At 40.4% G+C, this 20,967-nt stretch overlaps 1 protein-coding gene across 1 annotated transcript in view; it reads left to right on the forward strand.

Annotated features, from left to right (window-relative positions):
- Window positions 1-16,737, forward strand: part of PRIM2 (DNA primase subunit 2) — a 277,973-nt gene extending 261,236 nt beyond the window's left edge. The window contains exons 13-14 of the mRNA XM_082664255.1: window positions 9,426-9,494; window positions 16,161-16,737. Of these exons, the coding sequence (XP_082520381.1) occupies window positions 9,426-9,494; window positions 16,161-16,382 (291 nt within the window). The 3' untranslated portion in view covers window positions 16,383-16,737. The remainder of the gene's footprint in view (window positions 1-9,425; window positions 9,495-16,160) is intronic.
- The last annotated feature ends 4,230 nt before the right edge of the window (window positions 16,738-20,967 follow it).

Genomic DNA, 20,967 nt, shown 5'->3' on the forward strand with positions numbered 1-20,967 from the left:
TGAGTGACAGATGTTAAGTTTAGTTTCTTTCTTCTAGTTTAGTTTCTGTTTTCAAGCAAATAGGCTACATCTCCTTTTATAGGTAAGATCTTTGAAAATAACTATTAAGTCAAGGATAAATGTTTTTCATCATTTCCATAAGATCATAGGACATAGTGATTCTGAAGTGGCAAGCTTTTATATTAGGCAAAAAAATAGGATACCCGCTGCACAGTTGTGATTAGTGAGTAAACTGTGGGGTTGCGGTCTGGCCGCACTTTCGTCTGCCCCTCCCAGCAGACTTGACAGGATTCTCACTTGCCTTCCCTCCCTCCGTCCTCTCCTCAGCATTCTCTTTCTCTCCCTCCCCTATTCCAAGTTCACTTAGTTGTTTATGTTCCCCTAAAGCTTAAATCCTTTAACCCAAATGTTGGAGGTATTTTTAATGATTCAAAACCTTTATTCAAATATAGTAAGTTAAAAGACAGTGGGACATTTTCAATATTAGGGTATCTATATTGTGGATAAAAATAAGGGAGTAATGTAGTATGATTATTAAACTTGAGTGTTATATGCCTTTCAGAAAGCCTCTCTTCTATTTAGAATTTAGCTGACTTGCAGGACATTTCAGGATTTATGAGGTGTGGCACACTTTTCTAACTGGGGAGGGTCACAGTTTTGATCAGATTTTCCCAGGCATCTCAAAGGCCTAAAAAATTGCTATATGCATTCTTTTTCGCATGTGTTTGCATATATATGTGAAAAACAGATTTAGAGAGCTGGTAATTAAGTAAAATAACCAGAACAATATCTGATACAGACAGAGCAGGTGTATAAGATGTTGTTATAGACCTTATTCTTCCTCACCTGATTCCCATCCCTCTCCCTGCAAAACCAAACAAACAAGCAAAACACAACTTGCACTTTATCGGGGCCTGGTTCGCTGTGGTGGGGTTTGCATGCAGGACGTTTGCTGGGGAGTGCTCTCAGGGTCAGCACCTGTCAGGGAAGGAGCAGGCAGGACAGAGCAGAAGGGGACGTGGTCTCTAGCTGGTCCACAGGGAGCTGTGACTGGTCCTTGATAGGAGCGTGCTGCATCGTCGGCTGGTCATTGGGTCAGGCCACTCTGGGGAAGATGGCTTTCCCCAGTCGACGGGACTGCTGCCAGCTCTCAGTTGTCAGCACTTTCTGAGCCTGGAGACAGTATGCCCTGGTCCTGAGGAGTGGGCGATGTCCGTGGTACTCTGCCTCTGGGGAGAGCGAGTGCAGCACCAGATGCTCAAGCCGGAAGTCAGGACAACATCCACGACCACTCCCAGGACTCTTGAATCTGTCCCTTCTGCTCTGCTCTCTTCCCATTGTCCACAGTCCCTCTTCCCTCCGAAAGTCCTTCACACTGATTCCAGGTCATCTTTCTAATATACTTTATATTCTTCCCATCCCCAAGCATCTTGCTTGGAGTTTCTGTGCCTCCTTTGCATGTTGTCCCGTGTCTGGGTTGCCCTGACCCTTTCTTTATCTTCATCTTTGTGATTCGTTGTTACCACTTGGTTCTGTTCTCCCCTGAAACTCATATTGAGCCCTTTCCCCTCCCCTTCTTGTAGCGTCCTGTGTTCTCCTGTATCAGGTCAACACCTGTTTGGTACTGTTTGTTCCCTTGTCTGTCCTCCCCTCCAGACTGTCTTTGTAGCCTTATCCTCCTCGAGGACATAAATGGTATCTTTCATCTCTATAAACCCAATCCTGGAGTCCCTTCAAGGGGCTAAGTGAATGTGGGCTGCGTGGATGGAGTGAGAGAGTGACCAACTGACTCGGTCATAGTCTGAAAGCTCATTTGAGAGGTGCGGGCAGGGGCTGTTGTGTACACAGACCGGGATGTTTTCCTGTTTGTGTAAACTATACACAGCGATGGCAGATTTCTGCATTTGGATTCCAGTTAATTTGATGGAGTGGTGTCGCTCTCTTCTCCAAAGTGTCCTCAGATATGAGTGGAGAAACCTCTCAAGCCCTTTTAAAGCCTGTGGAAGAACTAAATTAAGTTAGTAATTTTTTTCTTGTGGTGCTACACCAATAAAAAAAAGAGAGAAAGAGAAATGGAAATCAACTGTCTAATTGCAAAGGCTCTGGTAAAAGTGCTCTAAGATGGATTCAAACAGAATGAAGTTTCTTTGGGGAGGAAAAACATTTATTTTATGGCTCAATAAACATTTCCCGAGCACCGTCCATGTTGCTGAGTTTTCCGTATGTTCAAGTCTGGAAACAAAAAGATTTAAGAAGCTGTGTTAGAGCTCTTAGTTGAGTGGCATTACAAGACATAATTAACTATAATGAAGTAGGAGAAGTGCTTTAAAAAATTATTCTAAATGCTAGTTGAAGAGCCAGAGGGGGAAGATCTGCTGAGGAGGGAGGAGTGACATCAGGGATTGCTTCACGTAGGAAGTGACGTTTGCATTGGGTGTGAAGGTGGGGTAGGAGTTCCCCACTGGAGGGAGTCAGGCTTATCAGGCGGAAGGGGGAGCATCCATTCAATATCAGCAAATGTGATCAGGTGTGACTGTATTCCAGTTACCATTCAGGACCCTGGGAATATAGTGATGAACTAATAGCAAGGCCCCTCCTCCTCAGAGGTGATACTCCAGTGGAGGAGACAGACAGTAAAGAAATTCAGTGTGATGAGAGAAGGCTAGACAGGAGAAGGACTAGAGTGAGACTCAGGGGAGGTGAGCACATTCAGGTAAGGCGCCAGGGCGTGTTCTGAGGAGCCCTAGTCCTGTGAGATCTATGAAAACAGGTTCTGGAGACAGACTAGTTGAGAAACACCACCCTGGTAAGTCCTGCCCTGAAGAAACTTAAACAATTCTGGACTAAACCAAATCAAACAGTGCATCAGACAAGAAAACCCTCTGCGTTATCACAGGAGTTTTGTGAACTAAAATTCCAAACCATACACCCCGGGAGAAGCTGGACTGGAGTGTGAGGACCCAGGGGCCAGGTGGGCAGGAGGGTCCTGGGTGGGAGCGGAGGCGGGACTGTGGCCTGATGGTTTGTGGCCTTTTGAACCACGATGAGGAGTCTGGGAGCCAGCAATGCCAGGGTTAGATCTGGGTTTTAGGAAAGTTAGTTACTATGGTGGCAGTTCAGAAGCTGTCTTGAATGAGGAAAGGATAAATCAAGAAGCTTTGCAATAAAAAGGGATTGATCAGGGCCTGAACAATGGAGAGGAAAAGATTAATTTTAAAGACCTTTGGAGGTAGAATCAATTTATTTGGATAGCTATGTTTATAGACAATGAAGAGTGACTCAGAAAAATTCTTGGCACATAATGTTTTAAATGAAGGAAAGCACATCTTCATGAGTGGGCAACTTGCCCCTGACCCCCCAGTAGGTGAAGGTCACAACAGAGTTGTAAGTTTTGTGGGAGAGACAGGGGCCAAGTAATAAGATCAAAAGTGTTCCAGACTCTACATCACAACTGTGTTTTCTCTCACCTTCGAAATGAAAATTAGAAATGGAGCGGGAAAATATCAGCAAATATCTCCTCTTGAAAGGTTGATTTTTCAGGAAGAAACAAGCTTGTTATCACTTTTAAATAAAACAGAACATGACCTTGAGTTAGAGACAGCTGTGTCTGGTTGGTGAGGTCAGCGTCTCCTCGCTGCAGCCCAGGATGGGCAGGTGGCTGCATTCTGCCGCCAGAGAACCATCTGGACCTCATGGCAGGTGCTGAAGCAAAGGCGGAGAGGACGTCTCGGTGGCTGAGAGTATGAGCATCAGAAGGGAGAAGGAAGGGTGGCTCTAAGTTATAAAATGTTATCTATATTTCTATTTTCATATACGTATATATGTGTGTGTATAAGTATAAATATAACATTTCCCACCAGTACTTTGTATCGCATATGTTTGTCAACGGCTGTGATCTGTCACCAATCAAATGAGAAAACTGTCACCTTATTTGCTCTTTGCCCCTCCCCTGCAAGGATATCTTGGTTATTAGCCACTTAATTGGGATTCAAAACCAAAGAGTAATTTGCCTTGAGGATGAAATAGTCGATGAAGTGTAATTAATGATTTTACCAAACTTAGGAAATACAAATATGATGAACATTTTCTTGTAAAGATGACAAACTGCATTGTTAAAAAAAAAACAAAAGAAAAACTAATATTCTTCTTGATGGACTTTAGTCAGCTGATAAGTAGTTTAAGATATAGAGAGAAAAAAGTTAAAGAATATGAGTTACCAAAATATAGTAGTTTAATACCACTATTCCTCTTAATTTTTCTTAGCCTTTTGACTACTGATGTATTAGAACAGTTGTTAAGCTTCACATTTTGTACTTTAGCCTGGAAATATTGGCATTAAAAACCAAACTCGAATTGCCTTTTGAGCAATATTCTTAGACCTTCACTGGAATTTTCCTTTAAATAATAATCTTTTGTTTTCATCAAATAAGCCTTTATTTGATAAGATTCTTCAGATTGTCTAATTATATTTTTCTAAAGCCTAATTAGGAAACTTCTAGCTTAGGAATCGGAATTGGCACTTGATTTGCTTTCCTCCTTAAAGAACTGTTAGTTTGGTATTAATGCTGGTTCACGAGGAAACTGTGGTGTGCTGTGGCTCTTCCAGAAGGACCGTGGGGGCTGGAGGGAGTTTGTGTCCTTGCTGGGTGAGCACAGCTGCAGGCTGCGGGCTGCGTGGTGACATCTACGGGCCATGCAGAGTGGCTCTGTCTCACTGACCACATTTCTTGGGCTTTCTACACTTTCCTCCCACCTGCTTCTTTCACCATCCTATTTATCTTCTCTTATCTCCGTATATTCCTTCTTCTTGTAGAGTTTTCCACTCTGTGTATATGTGTTTGTCTCTCCGGTTCTCTTTCGAACCCTCCCTTTGGCCAGTCTTGCCTCTGAGCCCCCAGCCTTGGGGAGCTGGCCCTTCAGGACCTCTGCTGGCAAGACAAACACTGTCCAAAAGCACTACTGCCTATTTCCTCATTCTGGGTTTTCTACAAAGTGTTTTTTCTTAAAAAAATTTTAATGTCATATTCAATATATGACTAACACAAAAAATATATGTAAACACGCACATTATGAACTAACTAGCTATGCACCCCTGCCCCCCAAGCAAAGCATATTTTAAAAAACATGGTTAGGTAGGTAAGTTCAACATTGATACATCGTAAAATATTACCACATCCAGTATTTCTTCATTCTTGAGAAAACATAAAAGAAAAATTACAGCTTCAAAGAAAAGCATACCACTTCTGGTTGAACCTAACATCTCTTCAAGCTCACAGTCATCTGGCTATGAGTCCGGCATATCTGTCCACAGCCCAGGGACACGGACTCTTCTGTTAAAACTTAGCACTTTAAAAAAAGGTCACTTGAATTACGACTACACAAAAAATTTAAATTCTGAATGAGACCAACTCTTCCTAAGACCCTGAATTTCAGGAAGGAAGGATGGCTTAGTGATCACAGCTGTCATGCGTTTCAGACGTTACTGTAGACCCCTCCCTGGTCAGCCCGGCCAAGTTGGCAGTCAGCCTTCTCAGTGTCTCTGAGTTCTTCCAGGGCTGTTTAGACATATCGCAGAGAATTGAAGCTTTGACTCCAAGTTCCGTTACACAGCCCTCCGGACATCTGTCCTTCTTGGCTTTTGGTGTTTCATTGCCACATTTCGGTTTTTGCTCCTGTTTGACGAACTACATTTTAGTGTCTTGCTCACACCCCACTTCTCCTTTCCCTTCCTGTCGATTGTTAGCTTTGTCTTTCCTGCCCTGGAGTCACCCAACCATCAGCACATGGCACCAGCACCATCCTCAAAATGGACGTACCTGTGGGATATCTTAATACAGTGTTTGCCGGGGTGTTTGTATCAGAAAATTTAAGAAGAGAAGGTGCAGGGGTGGTCTGCAGTTGTGCTGTGTGCAGACAGCAGACTCACCAGTGCAAAGGCTGAAGTCAGCAGGGGGTGGGTGCTGACTCCAGGGGGCTTGAGGCCTCACACTCTTACTCATCACGTTGCCTAGCGACTAGTAAGCGGTATTTGTGGTGTTTTACATTTATTTTACATGTTAGTTCCTACTGATATGTGGGCATCTTACTGCATTTTATTTAGGAAGTCAGTTGGGGTAGGGAGAGGGTTCTTTACTCCAGAACATGGGGGGACAGGCCCTTGTGGAGTGTTATCACATAGAACAGCTGTTTTTCAAAAACAGCCCATGGCCACAAAGTGGGAAATGCTTCTATCTCTAATTGCACCCCTTCTCCCCACAACGACTGTCAGCACCTGGTCCAGGCCCCCCTCGTCTGTCCCCTAGACTCTTGCAATGAGCTCACTCTCCACCCCGCCCCCAGCACAGCAGGCAGAACATCCTGTGAAAATGTGAGTCGTCCGCTTCACTCCAGTGCTTAGAGCACTGCAGCAGCTCCCTGTTCCACTCAGGAAAACCAAACCTCATTCAGTGTCCAAGACCCTTCCTTGTCTTTTCCTGTATCTCTTTAATGTAGATCATAATGGGAAACTAAAGTATGTATTTTTATTTGTTGGATTTCTTTTTAGTAATATTTCTCATTTTCTATCTGTGTTTTATTTATTTATTTTTAAAATTTTATTTATTTTATTTATTTTTGGCTGCATTGGGTCTTCATTGCTGCATGCCGGCTTTCTCTAGTTGCGGTGAGCGGGAGCTACTCTTCGTTGCGGTGCGTGGGCTTCTCATTGCGGTGGCTTCTCTTGTTGCGGAGCATGGGCTATAGGCGCGTGGGCTTCAGTAGTTGTGGCATGTGGGCTCAGTAGTTGTGGCTCGCGGCCTCTAGAGTGCAGGCTCAATATTTGTGGCACACAGGGTTAGTTGCTTCGCAGCATGTGGGATCTTCCCGGAACAGGGCTCAAACCCATGTCCCCTGCATTGGCAGGTGGATTCTTAACCACTGCGCCACCAGGGAAGTTCTATCTTAATTTAAAACATGTAAGTTTTTTAAGGAAAAACTCTCTTAAGGAAAACAAGATCATTCAGTTGCATATGATTTTTCAATTTTTTAATTCTTTCTGCAGTTAAATGGCCTACACTAGACAGACACACTCCCCTATTTTAAGAGGGTATATTTTTTCATCTGAGAAATGAAGACAGTCCCTACTAGTAATACCCAGTCACCTCAGAGCAGTCTTTCTCTCATGTTTCTCCTATTGGCTCACTTACTGTCTCCCTGACCTGTTAGTTGCTATCTTTCTTCTTCCCTCTCTCTTCTCCTTGGGACTCAATTTATCTTCCTCTGAACAGCTTTCCTAGCCAGTGAAAAACACCCTGTTGCCTCTTTTCCCCATTACACCTCTACATCTGTGCAGAAACTTTCATCCACTCAAATGTGCTGCAACATGATAGGTGAAGTTATTTAAGGATAGATAGGCAAATGATTTATTTATGAATTTGCAAGACAACTTCAAATAAAAACTCTTCCTAGAAAGATGAAGAAAAATGTCAGAGGAAAAGTGAATGATTTTCCTTAAGGAAGAGCCTAGTCTCTGGAGTGGAGTAGGGGATGGGGTGGAGAGGGGATTGTTGTGTGATTAATCTAAATTTACATTTTTGATGGAACCTAAAATTTCAAGGTACATCAGCTTTTCTCACATTCTGTGGCTTCTCTGTCAATTTCCCATAATAACTTTTGTATATGTGTATGTCACCCAACTAGGTATTTTTATTAGTATGGTTCTTATAAGTATTTCTTTATAGCATGTTTCCCAAACATATATATTAGATTATTATATATAATGTTACATATTTATTTTGCAAGGAAGATATCTAAATATACCATATATGTGTATATATATAAACAAGAAATGTATATACACAGAATAAGATGTTAGATTCATTGTTTTGTTTTTAAATAAAGGAAGTTTATTACATACCATACAGTTGGGATTTTTGTCTATTTCTGTGAATTCATTTTCTCTTCAGGTAATTTATGGCATCATTTAAACTTAAGTTTATGTTTGAAGACCTTGCTTCTCCAAAATTGTAATTCATAGATATTCATACCTTGGTATCACTGATGTTTGCCAGTACTCAACTGCAAGTTTATCTCAGCACAGTTTGAATTATCTATGTTTAAAAACATAGGCGAATATGAGCTCAGAATGTTAGAATTACTTTAAAAACTTTGTGACTTTCTTCATTTTAAAAGTTTATAGTCATTCATTTAAAACTGATTTATTTTTCACTTTTGCTGTAATAATTCAAGAAAAGTAGACAGTTCAAATAGGCAGACAGGCAGAATCCTGGGTGCTGTGATTGGTTGGCATTTACACAGGTCTTTCATGTAGGATTTAATAAAATGTAACCTGAAATTTAGAAATGTAATCTGTAAGACAGTCAGAGAAAAACAGTTCTTTTAAGCATACTCTTGTCAGTATAATGTGATGCCCATTCTGCACTGTAATTTTTTGTGTGTATCTGTTAAAAGATGTAAGCTATATTCAATAATGAGGATAGCAAGAATTTGAGACTTCATGAACATTTCTTTTTGTCATAGGAAGGTCAGCCTTTTGAAAAGGGATAGAAATTAACATTTCTCCAGAATTATTTTTTCCTTCATTTGAGGCTGTCTGTTAATTTCAGCATTTTACTGTGTTTTATGAACAGGCCAAATATATATTCTATTTATTTGTCAGGGGAGGTGATAAAGGTGATAAAACTTTACGAATTTCAACTGTTATTGCAGTCTACTGAGAAGGATGGGAGTTTGTGCTGTTCTGAAGAGATTACATGAAGTAGAATTGGAAAGCAAATTGTATTTACAAAAGATAGGATGATGTTCCTAATAGGTGGTCAGAATAGACTATTTACTCTCACATTCTGCTGAGCTTTACTAGAAATAACTTCATTTCAGAAAAGGGCAAATCTGATTGAAGGCAAAAGCATTCCCTCTCCACAGATACTCATCCAACGGGTTTACATTAAATTTTTCTGATGGACACACAGCTGTATTTTATGCTGTATCTGTATAAACTGGTAATGTGGAAAGTAAAAATCTAAATAGTATACTTATTGCTTCATGCAGCAACCATTTAGATTACTAGATTTATATCTACAGTTTTGGAAGAGATGTTGCAATATGATATTCTGACAATAACTGTCGAAGTCATAATACTAGGATCTGTTTTCATCTTGTTGTCAAGGTAAAGTTACTGAAATTCACATTTGGTAGGTCAGCAAGATCACTTACTATCTCTTGTCATCAGTGGTTTAATGCCAACCTAAACAGCTACTGTATGATGTCAACATTATCACAGTGTCCAGGCTGCAGGGGTACAGCATGCTACATGATTTAATGCATTTCCTATCTGGAATGAAGATTATGAAAAGGCTGGCAACCAGGAGCTACAGTGGTTTAGAAATTTAATTTCTAATTTTTCTTTCACTTTTTTCCCTTCATTTTAGATTTTGGATTTAGTAAAAGGGACACATTACCATCTAGCCTGTCAGAAGTTCTTTGAGATGACACATAATGTAAGTAAATTTTTAAACTTTATAACCTGATCCTTTGTCTTTTGTTACTCTGTGTTTCATTTAGGATTTTTTGCTGTAGCAGTAGAAACCACTCTAGCTGTTTTCAGTGGAAAGGGAATTATTACACAGTATGAGGTTGCTTATAGAAGGGCCAGGGAATTAAGCTTGGATGCTACAGAACCAGGAATATTGTAACTAAGAGAAGCTACATCCTGAGAAAATCTTACTATGGCTGCCACCCACCACTCCACTGCTAGGGATAAGACCAAGGGTTGGCAAACTTTCTGTGAAGGGCCAGGTCGTGAAAGTTTGAAGCTTTGTGGTCCACGTGTTCCCTGTCACAGCTGCTTCCATCTGCTGCTCTCATGCAAAAGCAGCCTAGACGGTGTGTGAAGGTGCGGGCATGCTTCTGTCCCAGTAGAACTTTATTTACAAGAGCAAATTCTGGGCCGGACTGGACCCACAGGCCTTAGGTAACCACTTCTCAGAGTAGGTCTGGAACACTGGCTTCAGCTGTCCAGAAGAACCAAAGGCTTTTGCCATCTTTCTTGTAGAAAACTGGATGCTTTTACTTGTGGTTGCCAACTCACGTTACCCTAATCTAGTTCTCAAGTCTTGTGTTTATCTGCATGGCGACCTAGGTTATACAGTGGACCCCTAGCTGCAAGAGAGTCAGGGAAATGTGTTTGGTTGTTTTCTTGCCATCCTCCTATACAAAAGGCCTGCTAGTAGGTCCTGAGAGGTGTAAAGCGTAGGTCACAAACTCAGAGGCCTGCAGGGGTCAGGAAGATAACCCAAAAAAGTGAAACTACCTGAGATGAACACCACTGAAGAAGTCATGCTGTTAGAGATGTTCACATTGACAAGTTTTAAGGCCGTGTGCAGGCCAACAGCACATCTGCAGGTCGACTTAGCTCACAGACCCCCAGTTTGCAAGTACTGGTCCTGTTCATGGCTTCCTAACCCAGGAAAGACAGCCAAGAATGCACCAGAGGTCCATGCACCTCTTGAAACATTTTTTTCTCTAAGTACATATGTGCGTTTTTGGAGTCGAGCATTTATCAGGTTTCAAAGGGATTCGTGACCTTCCCAAAAAAGATGCTGCATGTATTGAATTCATCATCAGCTACCACGACGTGCTGAGTTTTTTTTTTTTTTTTTTTTTGGCCTCGCCGCACAGCACGTGGGGTCTTAGTTCCCTGACCAGGGATTGAAGCCGTGCCCCCTGCATTGGAAGCACGGAGTCTTAACCACTGGACTGCCAGGGAAGTCCCCATAGTATGCTAAGTTTTATAATCACTTTTACGTTTTCTAGTTTTCATGAAATAACTTTTCTTTCGTGGTTATATAATTGCAGAATTTCTTACATATTTCATAGCAAAAATATAACATCACTGATAATAATGAAAATAATAATGGTAATATCAGCCAACACCTACAGAACCCTTCACATGTGCCAGGCCTAGCAGTTAGTGCTCTGGACACACTGGCTCCTTTGGTCCACACTGCAGACCACAGCTGGGCACGATTTGCATCCCCATCATGACAAAGCTTAGAGATGCTGAGAGCCTAAGGTCCTAAGGAGTGGAGCTTAAATTTGAACCAGGCTGTCGAGGACCTCATCTAGAGCTCATGATCTAACCCTGACTGCTGTTCTGTAAAACCTGGGACTGTATTTGTAATAACAGCTGTGGAGGCCATTAGTATTTTCCTGTCTAGATTCATGATGCAGCCTTCATAGTTTATGGTGAAAAACAAACAGGCCTAGTGACTCTGCATGATGCCCTAGGGACCACAGCTAGTTAGTGGGAGGTCTGGAGCCAGAACCCTGGTCTGGTCTGGCCCCTGGGTCCAGTCCTCTTACTATTACACCTAACTGTTGAAAATAGTGTTTTTATTTAAAAACATAAAAATTTTATTTTCACACAGTTGAAAGGACTAAACATCAATATAGTAGTAAACAACAAATTCTCATCAGTTTTGTCAGAATAGGAATCTCAACAGATAAGCCACATCTCTTTGGTATTTTCAGCATCATCTTTGCAAACTCTTTCCCTTGTAGACTGTATTCTTTAATTTGCTTGCTCAGCTTGAGAGTTTTAATTTAATATGTGTTCTTAATTATTTGTGGACCCTTTTAATTAAGAAGCCTCAGAACTTTAACAAATTGAGGTCTCTTATTCAACCTCTTACCTTTTTTTTAGAGAAGATATGAAAATTAGATTTAAACACTGAGTTTGTGACATCACTAAAAAGTAAGAAGTGCTTTTTTATTTCTCAAATCTGCTTTTGTAGCATCTCTCCTATTGATTATTCCTGCAAGAGTATTACTACTATAGGCAATTTTTAAAACTTGCCTTAGATTAATGAAGATATTAAAAAGACATATGTCTAAATCCTCCCACATATAGAAGTAGTCTACTTTAAGCCACATATAAATCAAGGGAATAAAAAGGCTGTTTGCATCCACTAGATGTCTCACTATAGATTTTTTGTTGTGAATATGTCTCTTTGCTTATTATTTTTTCTAATTTAATTTAAAAATAGAATCTATTTTTATTTCATGTTGCTGCCATTCTCCTCCCCCCCGCAAAAAAAAACCTCCTATGTTTATTTTCTTGAGGCCTCTGTGATTAAACTCACTTTAATGAAAGTTTTGAAAATGAACCAGTTAACTGATAACATTTACAGCAGTGCTGCAGTGGTTCCATATGGCTTTTTTGGTAAGACCAGCTGCCTCATTATAAGGTGTCATTGCAAAACCTCTTGATTAAAACCCAAACATCCCATAGGTAAAAGAGTATTGCTTCCAGTCCTTCAAAATCCGCATTTTCTGTGGCAGAAATATGAGACCTATGTTTGTGTGAAGGTCATTGTGTGCAGAACATGCTCATTCCAAGCTCATGTTTGAGAGAGATTCACTTGGTAGATATCAAAAGTTGGCCTGCTTGAAATCTGTTTCCCTCAGTATTTTTAGGGAACAATGTTTTATATTGAAGTGAATTTTTTTTTCTTTTGGCATACTCCATTTGTAAATGAAAACACTAGGCCTTGTGTAGATTAAACTCTGGATTTTAATTGAAAATAGTTTCTTTAGAAATAGATCTCTTTAAGTGCTGAGTCATTCTGAATACTTATTTTGCAAATAGCTGAGCATAATTCTCTTTTCACCATAGAAATCTCTACAAAAATCTTGTTAAAATCTATCACACATTTTCCTGCAATCTTAAACGGTATATACCAAGTACATTTAAGCTTTGTAATCATCACTCAGGATCACTGTGGAGATCAGTTAAAACCCTGAGCCGGGAGCCCCACCGTCTCTCATGCGGGTCACTCACTGCAGTGCCTTCCTGACTCCTTTCCCAGCAGCTGCACACATGCACCGGCCCAGTTCTTTCCCCTCCACACAGCTGCTAGGGTGATCTTTAAAACAGAAAAACCTGATCATTTCAGTAACCTGCTTTTAAAAAAAACTTTAAAAGCCTTCCCCATCGCTCTTCAGGTGAAATCCAAAATTTATAATGTAGCCTATAAAGGGCTCCATCCTACTTCTTTCTTCTACCAGTCTTGTTTTAGCTCTTTATGGTACTGTGGGTCTTCCAAGATAACAGGACAGAACGAAGATGCATCACAGAATTTCCCTCTCCCATTATTTAACAAAATGTACAAAACATAATAAAAAAATCATCAACCACAAAGAAAAAACATCACCATAGCAACCAAACAAGAAAAAAGGCAAGGAAAGAAACAAGATTCATATCAGACAAAATTGTGAAAATTCTCACTTAGTATTTCCATATCTAGAATGAAGCAAACTGAATATTCCTTTTTTTTTTTTTTTTTAATGAGGAGTAAAGGAAAGAGCTGCTGACTTTGAAGCAATAATAAATGTGGCATTTAGATGTGGGTAAATCTCTTTCTCTATTCTTTTTACTAAATAATTTTAAAGTAAAATCTATTTTCATTCTATTTGGTTTATGCTTCTCCCCTTCCTCCCTAAAAATCCCTAATTTTATTTTCCTGAGCAAAATGAAAGATACCTTCCTTCAGGCAAAAATAAAAGTGAAAGAAGGAAAACACTCAAAAGAAAGAACCCATCCTAGAAGAAACACAATCCAGTAAACAGAAGGAAACTCTTCATAAGTTCATCATGCTACCAGACATCTTAATAGATGTTTGGTAAAATGAGCTTACTTAACAAAATGAGTTAAGAAATGGTGATTGCAGACCTAAGAGAGAAATTGAAAAACATGACATCATACAGAACCATGGTTATAGGCCCTCATTTCAAGACCCCTGGCATTGTTTTAGTTGGTTATTAAAAGTATTAATTAAAATGGACAGTCATAAAAAAATGTATTTTTTAAACATTACATTTTAAAGGTAAAACATTTGAATGCCATTTGTTTACTAATCTTTTGATATTAAGGGCAGGGTCTTTTGTTTGAATGTAGGTTTGGGATTGGAATTTGATTTCATTTTTTTTCAAAAACCATATGCATACTACACCATCACCAATTTCCAGTTTTGGTTTCTTTAAAGTGGAAAAGGAACTTAATTATAATACAAAGCAATCTGATCTTTCTCCCTATCTTTTGGGAAGTTCGGTTTTGTTTTCTTTTGTTTTAAGCAACTTGCCTTTCCTGAGTCTTTCCAAGCATTTAATTTAGATTTCATAGAACCAACAACTCTTTCTTTTTACACTCCTATTTCTTTGGTTTTCCTCATAGCAACCCTATGACATAGCTGCTATTATTACCTCCATTTCATGGGGGAGGAAACTGAGGCTTAGTATAAAGATTACCATATTTCATTTTGTCCACACTGAAATCTAATCATTCACTTTAATCCACAGAGTCATCTTCTGTGATAGATATATTGACACTTTTAACAACTTGAAGCAAGGTGTAGAAAATACCCGATACGTAATTAAGTATCACAAAAGGTGCTAGCTTCTTTTTGCATGAAATGACACCACTGTGTTTTTTATAATCTTTATAGACAAGTTTATCTCTAGAAATAATATTTATAATGATATAATTGTAAGTTTGTTTGACTTTCCATAAAACCTCTTAAAACAGATTTCAGAGGAACTAAGTGAGCTAAAGGCCTGAATTCTAATTCAGACAGATCCAGTTTCTAGTGCTCTATGACTTTGCCTAAACCATGTAAAAAATCTCTTTGGGTCTCAGTTTCCTAGTCTGTACATGGAGAAGATCCAGTTTAAAGTATTCCCTACATCTTTCCAATCTCTAATATTCTCTATTTATAAAAACCATAAAGTCTTCTGATTGAAACGTGCTAGGCAATAAACTTACTTTTCATGGAACACTTTGTAAAATGCAAACTTTATATTGAATCTCCCAGTTTTTTAATGAATTGGGTGAAAAACAATATAATGAAGAAGTTCACAAATGACTCCGTTGTTAATAAAAAATCCTAGATAAAACATTCAGGAAACATTTTGAAATTAAGCAGCATAGTAGCAGGTAAAAAATTGTTCTTAGTGATCTGAGTAGTAACTCTTAAATCAGTGCGTACACTATCAATCTGCTATACACTGAATTATTATAAAAGTATTGGTCTGGGGCTTCCCTGGTGGCGCAGTGGTTGAGAGTCCGCCTGCCGATGCAGGGGACACAGGTTCATGCCCCGGTCCGGGAAGATCCCACATGCCACGGAGCGGCTGGGCCCGTGAGCCATGGCCACTGATCCTGCGTGTCCAGAGCCTGTGCTCTGCAACGGGAGAGGCCACAACAGGGAGAGGCCACAACAGTGAGAGGCCTGCGTACCGCAAAAAGAAAAAAAAAAAAAAAAAGTATTGATCCAACATGTATCAACAAGTGACTAAAGAGAATCCTGAGGTTCTGAAGTAAGTTTTAGAAAAAACCTTGTTTCTGTTTATGGGTCTACCTGTTAAGAAGGTTCATCCTGAACTGTGACGGTAACTTTTAACTCCCTGCTAATCCATTTTAATCTACCATAAGATTACACATATCTTTAATCGCATCACTTCCCTTCTTAAGGAATTTTAGTGACTCTGTGATGCCTACAAAATTAGGTCTAGGCTACTTACCCTGGTTGTCAAGGCTCTCCGTGGTCTGGCCCCAGCCTGTCTTTGCAGCCTTATTTCCTGTTACCCTCTTTCTGTGCCTTTCACAGCAGCCCACCTGCACTACCTGCTTCCCTAGACATTCCTCTTCACCCTGCCCCTGGGATCCTGCTGCTTGATTCACCCTGGACCTCATTATCCCAGCTTTTCACTCTCTCATCTTTCCAAACCCAACTCATCTGGAAAGATCCTCCCTCCTTTTTTCGTGTTTTTCTTTTTTTAAAAAAAAATATTTATTGGCCAACAAGATGCCAGGCATTGCTTGGATGTGCCTTTGAGCCGTCTGAGGTGGCAGGTAGCAGTTGGGTGGGGAAGCAGAGCCAAGTGCAAGGGGTCTGGGCTGGACGTAGAGCGCAAGATTCGTAACTGTCAGGCGGTGGCTGAAACTCCCTGTGAGTGAAATCATGTAAGCAGTGGTTTGAGTGTTTTGAACGAGAATCTGTGTTTCCTGTATTGAGTAGGTTTTGAATGAGGTCTGGGCGGTTCTTGACGTCCCTTTATTTGTACTTTTGTTACGTATTAACGTTATACACATTTGCTTGCCTGTACAGGTAGATGATTGTGGCTTTTCTTTGAGTCATCCAAACCAGTTCTTTTTTGAGAGCCAGCGGATCCTCAGTGGAGGTAAAGACTTCAAGAAGGAATCCGTCCAACCAGAAACGCCCCAATCCAAACTGAGTGTCCAGAGAAGCAAGGATGCGTCATCTGCTCTGGCCTCGCTCAACTCCTCTCTGGAAATGGATCTGGAGGGACTGGAGGAGTTGCTTCAGTGAACGATTCTTGGGCAGTTGGTAGCCTGTCTTCCTCACTAGTTTTTATTTCCTACTTTACGATTTTATCTTTTTCTTTTTTGTCTGCCTTCTCCCTCCACCCGACCCCCTTTCATCCATCCACACGTTTACGCACTTCACGGAAGGCCACCTTGCAGGTAAAAACAAAGACCTCGTATATTTTGCTGTGACAAAAGAGAAGAGGAAGAATTTCTTTTGAAATCCAACGCTTGAATGGTGTGATTTAAGTCCCGTTTTAAAACAGCTTTCTGGACTGGTTACAGTCCCCTAGAAACAGTACGACTAAGAACAGCTTTTATTTTAACACTTACCACTGTAATGTTGACCCAGGCCTTTTCTAGACCATTTCTGTTAATAAATATCAAACTGTATAATGAGTGTGTCTGCGTGTAATTGTGAGTCATATTATGCCTTAACAGAGGAGATATTACCTCAGCTTTTAAAGTGGTATTTGGGAATATGCAATGTATTGCCAAATCACCAGTGAAGATTTTAAACTGTTCTTCCTTTTTCTCTTGAGTTGGTCATTTGAGGTTATTCCACATCAGCAAGGAGAATTTTTACCCCTTTGAGTGGTAGCAAACTTTACTGAAGTGAGTTGTGACTCAGGAATTAAGAGAAACAGAATGTGTACAGTCATACTGTTAACAAATAGAAGGATTTTATTATATAAAGTGATGGTCCTCCTTATCCACTGTCGTCTCCATTCACTCGGGGAGAACAGCCCATCACTAAGGTGAGGAGGTTTTAAGGAGAGTCTGCAGTGTTTCTTCATTCCACCCCTAGCTTCCATACCTCATTGCTTCTGTGGTTGCTGTGAACTGCCAAGTAGGTTTGGTAAATTCATCAGCTTCAGTGGTGAATATTCCCATATTTGTAATAATGCCTGTTTTGGTGCCAGCAGTGGAGTTGGTGGATGTTGTGGCTGGTCCCAGGGGCACTGGATCAGCACCCTGCTCTCTGTCTGCCCTTGGCGAGTGACTAACGCACCGTGTGCCTGGAGAGGCCCTGATCTGACACATTTCCTCCCTGTGGGCTCTGCTCACTCACCCAGAGGATTTGGACTTGTAGAGGGGAGACCCAGGTTGAAATGTAACCTGTCCTTGCCTACTCCCTTGGGTTATGTAAAAACACCATTCTATGCAGTCCTCTTTTCCTGGGAAAAAGGGCACTTGCCCTTTATCCTCTTTTTTTTTTTTTTTAATTCTTATTGGAGTGTAGTTGATTTACAGTGTGTTAGTTTCAGGTGTACAGCAAAGTGATTCAGTTATACGTATACATATATCCACTCTTTTTGCCCTTTATCCTCTTGAATCACATGAGACACTGTATTGCATTCAGAGAACTGGACTGTTAGAAGAACTACATTGTAAGTCCTGTGGGAAACTGCAGCGATGAGAAAAGGATTTAAACAGGGTCAGAGCATCAGAACCTAAAAATGTCAGCTCATCAGGTTTTTATCTTAGGCTGCTGAGCAAAGATTTCTTGGAATATTTAGTAACATATAATTAAATGAGATATTATCTGAACCTTTGCTTGTCTTTTGTGAATTATTACCTAGTTCAGAAAATAGTGTTATTCCACTACAAATTACCTCTATAAATCTCTCCCTTCTGAAACCATCTGCTATTCCTTGTATCATGCATAATTCTCAGCAGGAATCTAATGACTGCCGACCACTTCATCCATGGACTGCAAAACCACGCCCTTTTTTTTTTTTTTTAATGTTAAGAACAAGTGCTTCATGTGGCTGTTTTAACCACAGAATTAAGTTAGTGATGGAAAGCCAAGCATAGAAAGGTAGGTCTCTGTTGTATTAGAAGGGAGAAACAAGCAGCAGTCTTACTACTGTAGCTCAGTGAGAAATCTTAGGACAGGGTATTTCATATCTGGCACAATGCAAGGCTTTCTTTTTCTCCTGCCGCACGTTCTCCTTTCTTGAAGCCTGTGTGCCCACCAGCTAACAGCTCAGAGCCCTCGACAGCAAGCAGATGTGTCTGAGTTGACTGTTTTATCCTAGCAGCCTCAAGAACTTGAATGTTTTGTGTCTAGTCAAACTCCAAAATAACACTAGTTTAAATATTAGTTGTATTACCAGTTCCATTTCTTTGTAATAAGGCTTGATCTCCTGTCATATATTATACAGAAGAATATATAAATATTTTGTGAAGTGTGTAAATTAGAGGATAGGGGTTAGAGGTTTATGTAAGAAGATAGACATTAATGCCTTTCTGGTGGTTTGTGGACTTGGAAAAAGCAATTTATTTTTCATGCTTCACAGGTCTAGACAATTTTGATTGTTTTCTTTGAAAGACCTGTTTGAATCAGATGATGTAGGAAGAACTCAAAAGAAAAATCAAAAGCCAGCAGCCTCTTTTCAAAACAGTAGCCAATGTAAAAGAATATGGGCCTTCCGGATCTTTTAACTTCTGGTCTTTTATTACCTCTTCAAGGAGGAGAGGCTGTACGATTGTCAGAGACAAAAGAAGAGACAGTCGAAGCCAGAGACCAGGTTGGAAATTTGCACCTGGTAGAAGCACTGACATTGTTTGTGGAGATTCTATCCCATTTCTTTCATTTTGTTTTTCACTCTGCCAAGACAGTATAAAACTCCTAATTGCAATGTGCATAAAAGAACACTAGGAAGATTTTAAGTAAACTTTTTAGGAATACTTATTATAGTTGTGAAAGTGAATAGTCACAGATTTTGAATGAGGGGGAGCAGAATAAAGCAATGGGAAGGATCTTTAATTCATACGGAATTTTAAGATGAGGGATTTCTCTCTGTAAAAGCATGAGGAGCATTTGCTTCTTACACTTTGCTGCCTTACTGATACTCAGGGTCTTTGCAAGCAAACTTCTGTAATTCTTTGCAAAGAAGAAAAGAAAACTGGGATTTAAGCTTGAAAGGCGAAATGAGACAACTCTCAAATTCTGGTTTGGTTAGTCTGCTGTTTGCAAATTTAATCAAGGTCTTCCACAGGCATCGGCTTGACATTAAATTTAAGTGCGCATTAAACAGAGTTGACAGCCGTGCTGAACATGAAGCTTGGTCTGAGGACATCTTTACAGCTGGAAGGGAAAGAAAGTCGAGAAGCCTCAAACCACTGTGGTAATTAGATCCATTTGTTAACTTCTTTTCTAATGTTGGCAAAGGGAGGAGAGAGAAGGCTGGCAGGGAGCCAGGAAGGAAGGGCGCTGCTCCCAGAGGAAACTGAACAGTCAGGGAGGGCCCTGCTGCAGAGGAAGGCGCAGCCCTTTCAACGCACAGACAGGAGCACTGTGTGCGAAAGGTGCGTTTTGAACAGGTGTGCGGGTTTGGTTGTCAGGTGCCCTGGAAGGTGCACAGCATTACCTGGGAATGGGCTTCCCAAAGACACTGTCTGCCCAGAGGTAGTGTTTCTCACAAGGATATCTAACTTATATGCAGGTAATCACTTATTTACCCAGAACGTCTGGCCTCCTTTTCAGTATGGAGCTTCTTTTTGACAGATAGCCATTGTCCTGGTCTAAGGCTTTTCACTCTAATTGGCATTGTAGGCAATTAGCTCTGTGATGCTATGGAAATCTTGTCACCTGTAGGAAATTATCTTCCCACTTATCTCACCTTCCTGACAAAAGTGATACAATTTCCTGTTATTGGGTTTGCTTTCTGTCCCATAAGCTTTCTTTGTCCATTCTTCATGACATTTTATTTTCTCCAAGAATTATCACTGTAGAACCTTATCAAAAGCTAAAGAATATGTCTGTACATAGAGCTTCTGTATTTTCCCTGAGCCTTTAGGTGCAAGACTGTTTTTGAACGTTGATGACAAGGTAGTGAAACAGCACTGCTAATAAATGCATGATGGATTTTTCAATTCAGCCCTGTGTTTCTAGGTATTCATTCACCATAATGGAACTATGAGGCTCTTTGAGGGGTTTTGGTTTTTTGAATTTTTTAATTGAAGTATAGTTAATTTACAGTGTTGGGTTAGTTTCAAGTGTACAGCGCAGTGATTCAGTTATACATATATTCTTTTTCAGATTCTTTTCCATTATAAGTTATTACAAGATGTTGAGTACAGTAGTAGGTTCCTGTTGTTTACCTATTTTATGTATAGTAGTGTGTTTGAATTTTTACACTGAAAGCATGGAGAGAAAGTAAATTCAGCAAATAATGCATTTAATTTAGAATCTGTGGGGGCTCCAATCAAGATGGCAGGGTAGAAGGACGTGGAACTCACCTCCTCCCACAAATACATCAAAAATACGTCTACAAATGAACAGTTCTCACAGAACACCTACTGAACACCAGCAGAAGACCTCAAACACCTGAAAGGACAAGGAAGATCTCCACGTAACCAGGTAGGGTGAAAGTGGGGGTGGGGGAGAGGAAGCAGGATGGGACCTACGTCCCTGAGAGGGAGCTGAAAAAAAGGAAAGGTTCTCGCATCTGGGAAAACCCTGTCGCTGGCAGGGAGATCAGCCAGGACAGAAAGGGAGCTTCAGGGGCTTAGAGGAAAGTGCAACAATTGGTTTGTTGGGCAGGCAGAACAGAGAGAGACCTGCACAGACAGTGCAGGGC

The sequence above is a fragment of the Grampus griseus genome, assembly GCF_964374135.1.
Source record: "Grampus griseus genome assembly, chromosome: 10".
Lineage (NCBI taxonomy): Eukaryota > Metazoa > Chordata > Mammalia > Artiodactyla > Delphinidae > Grampus > Grampus griseus.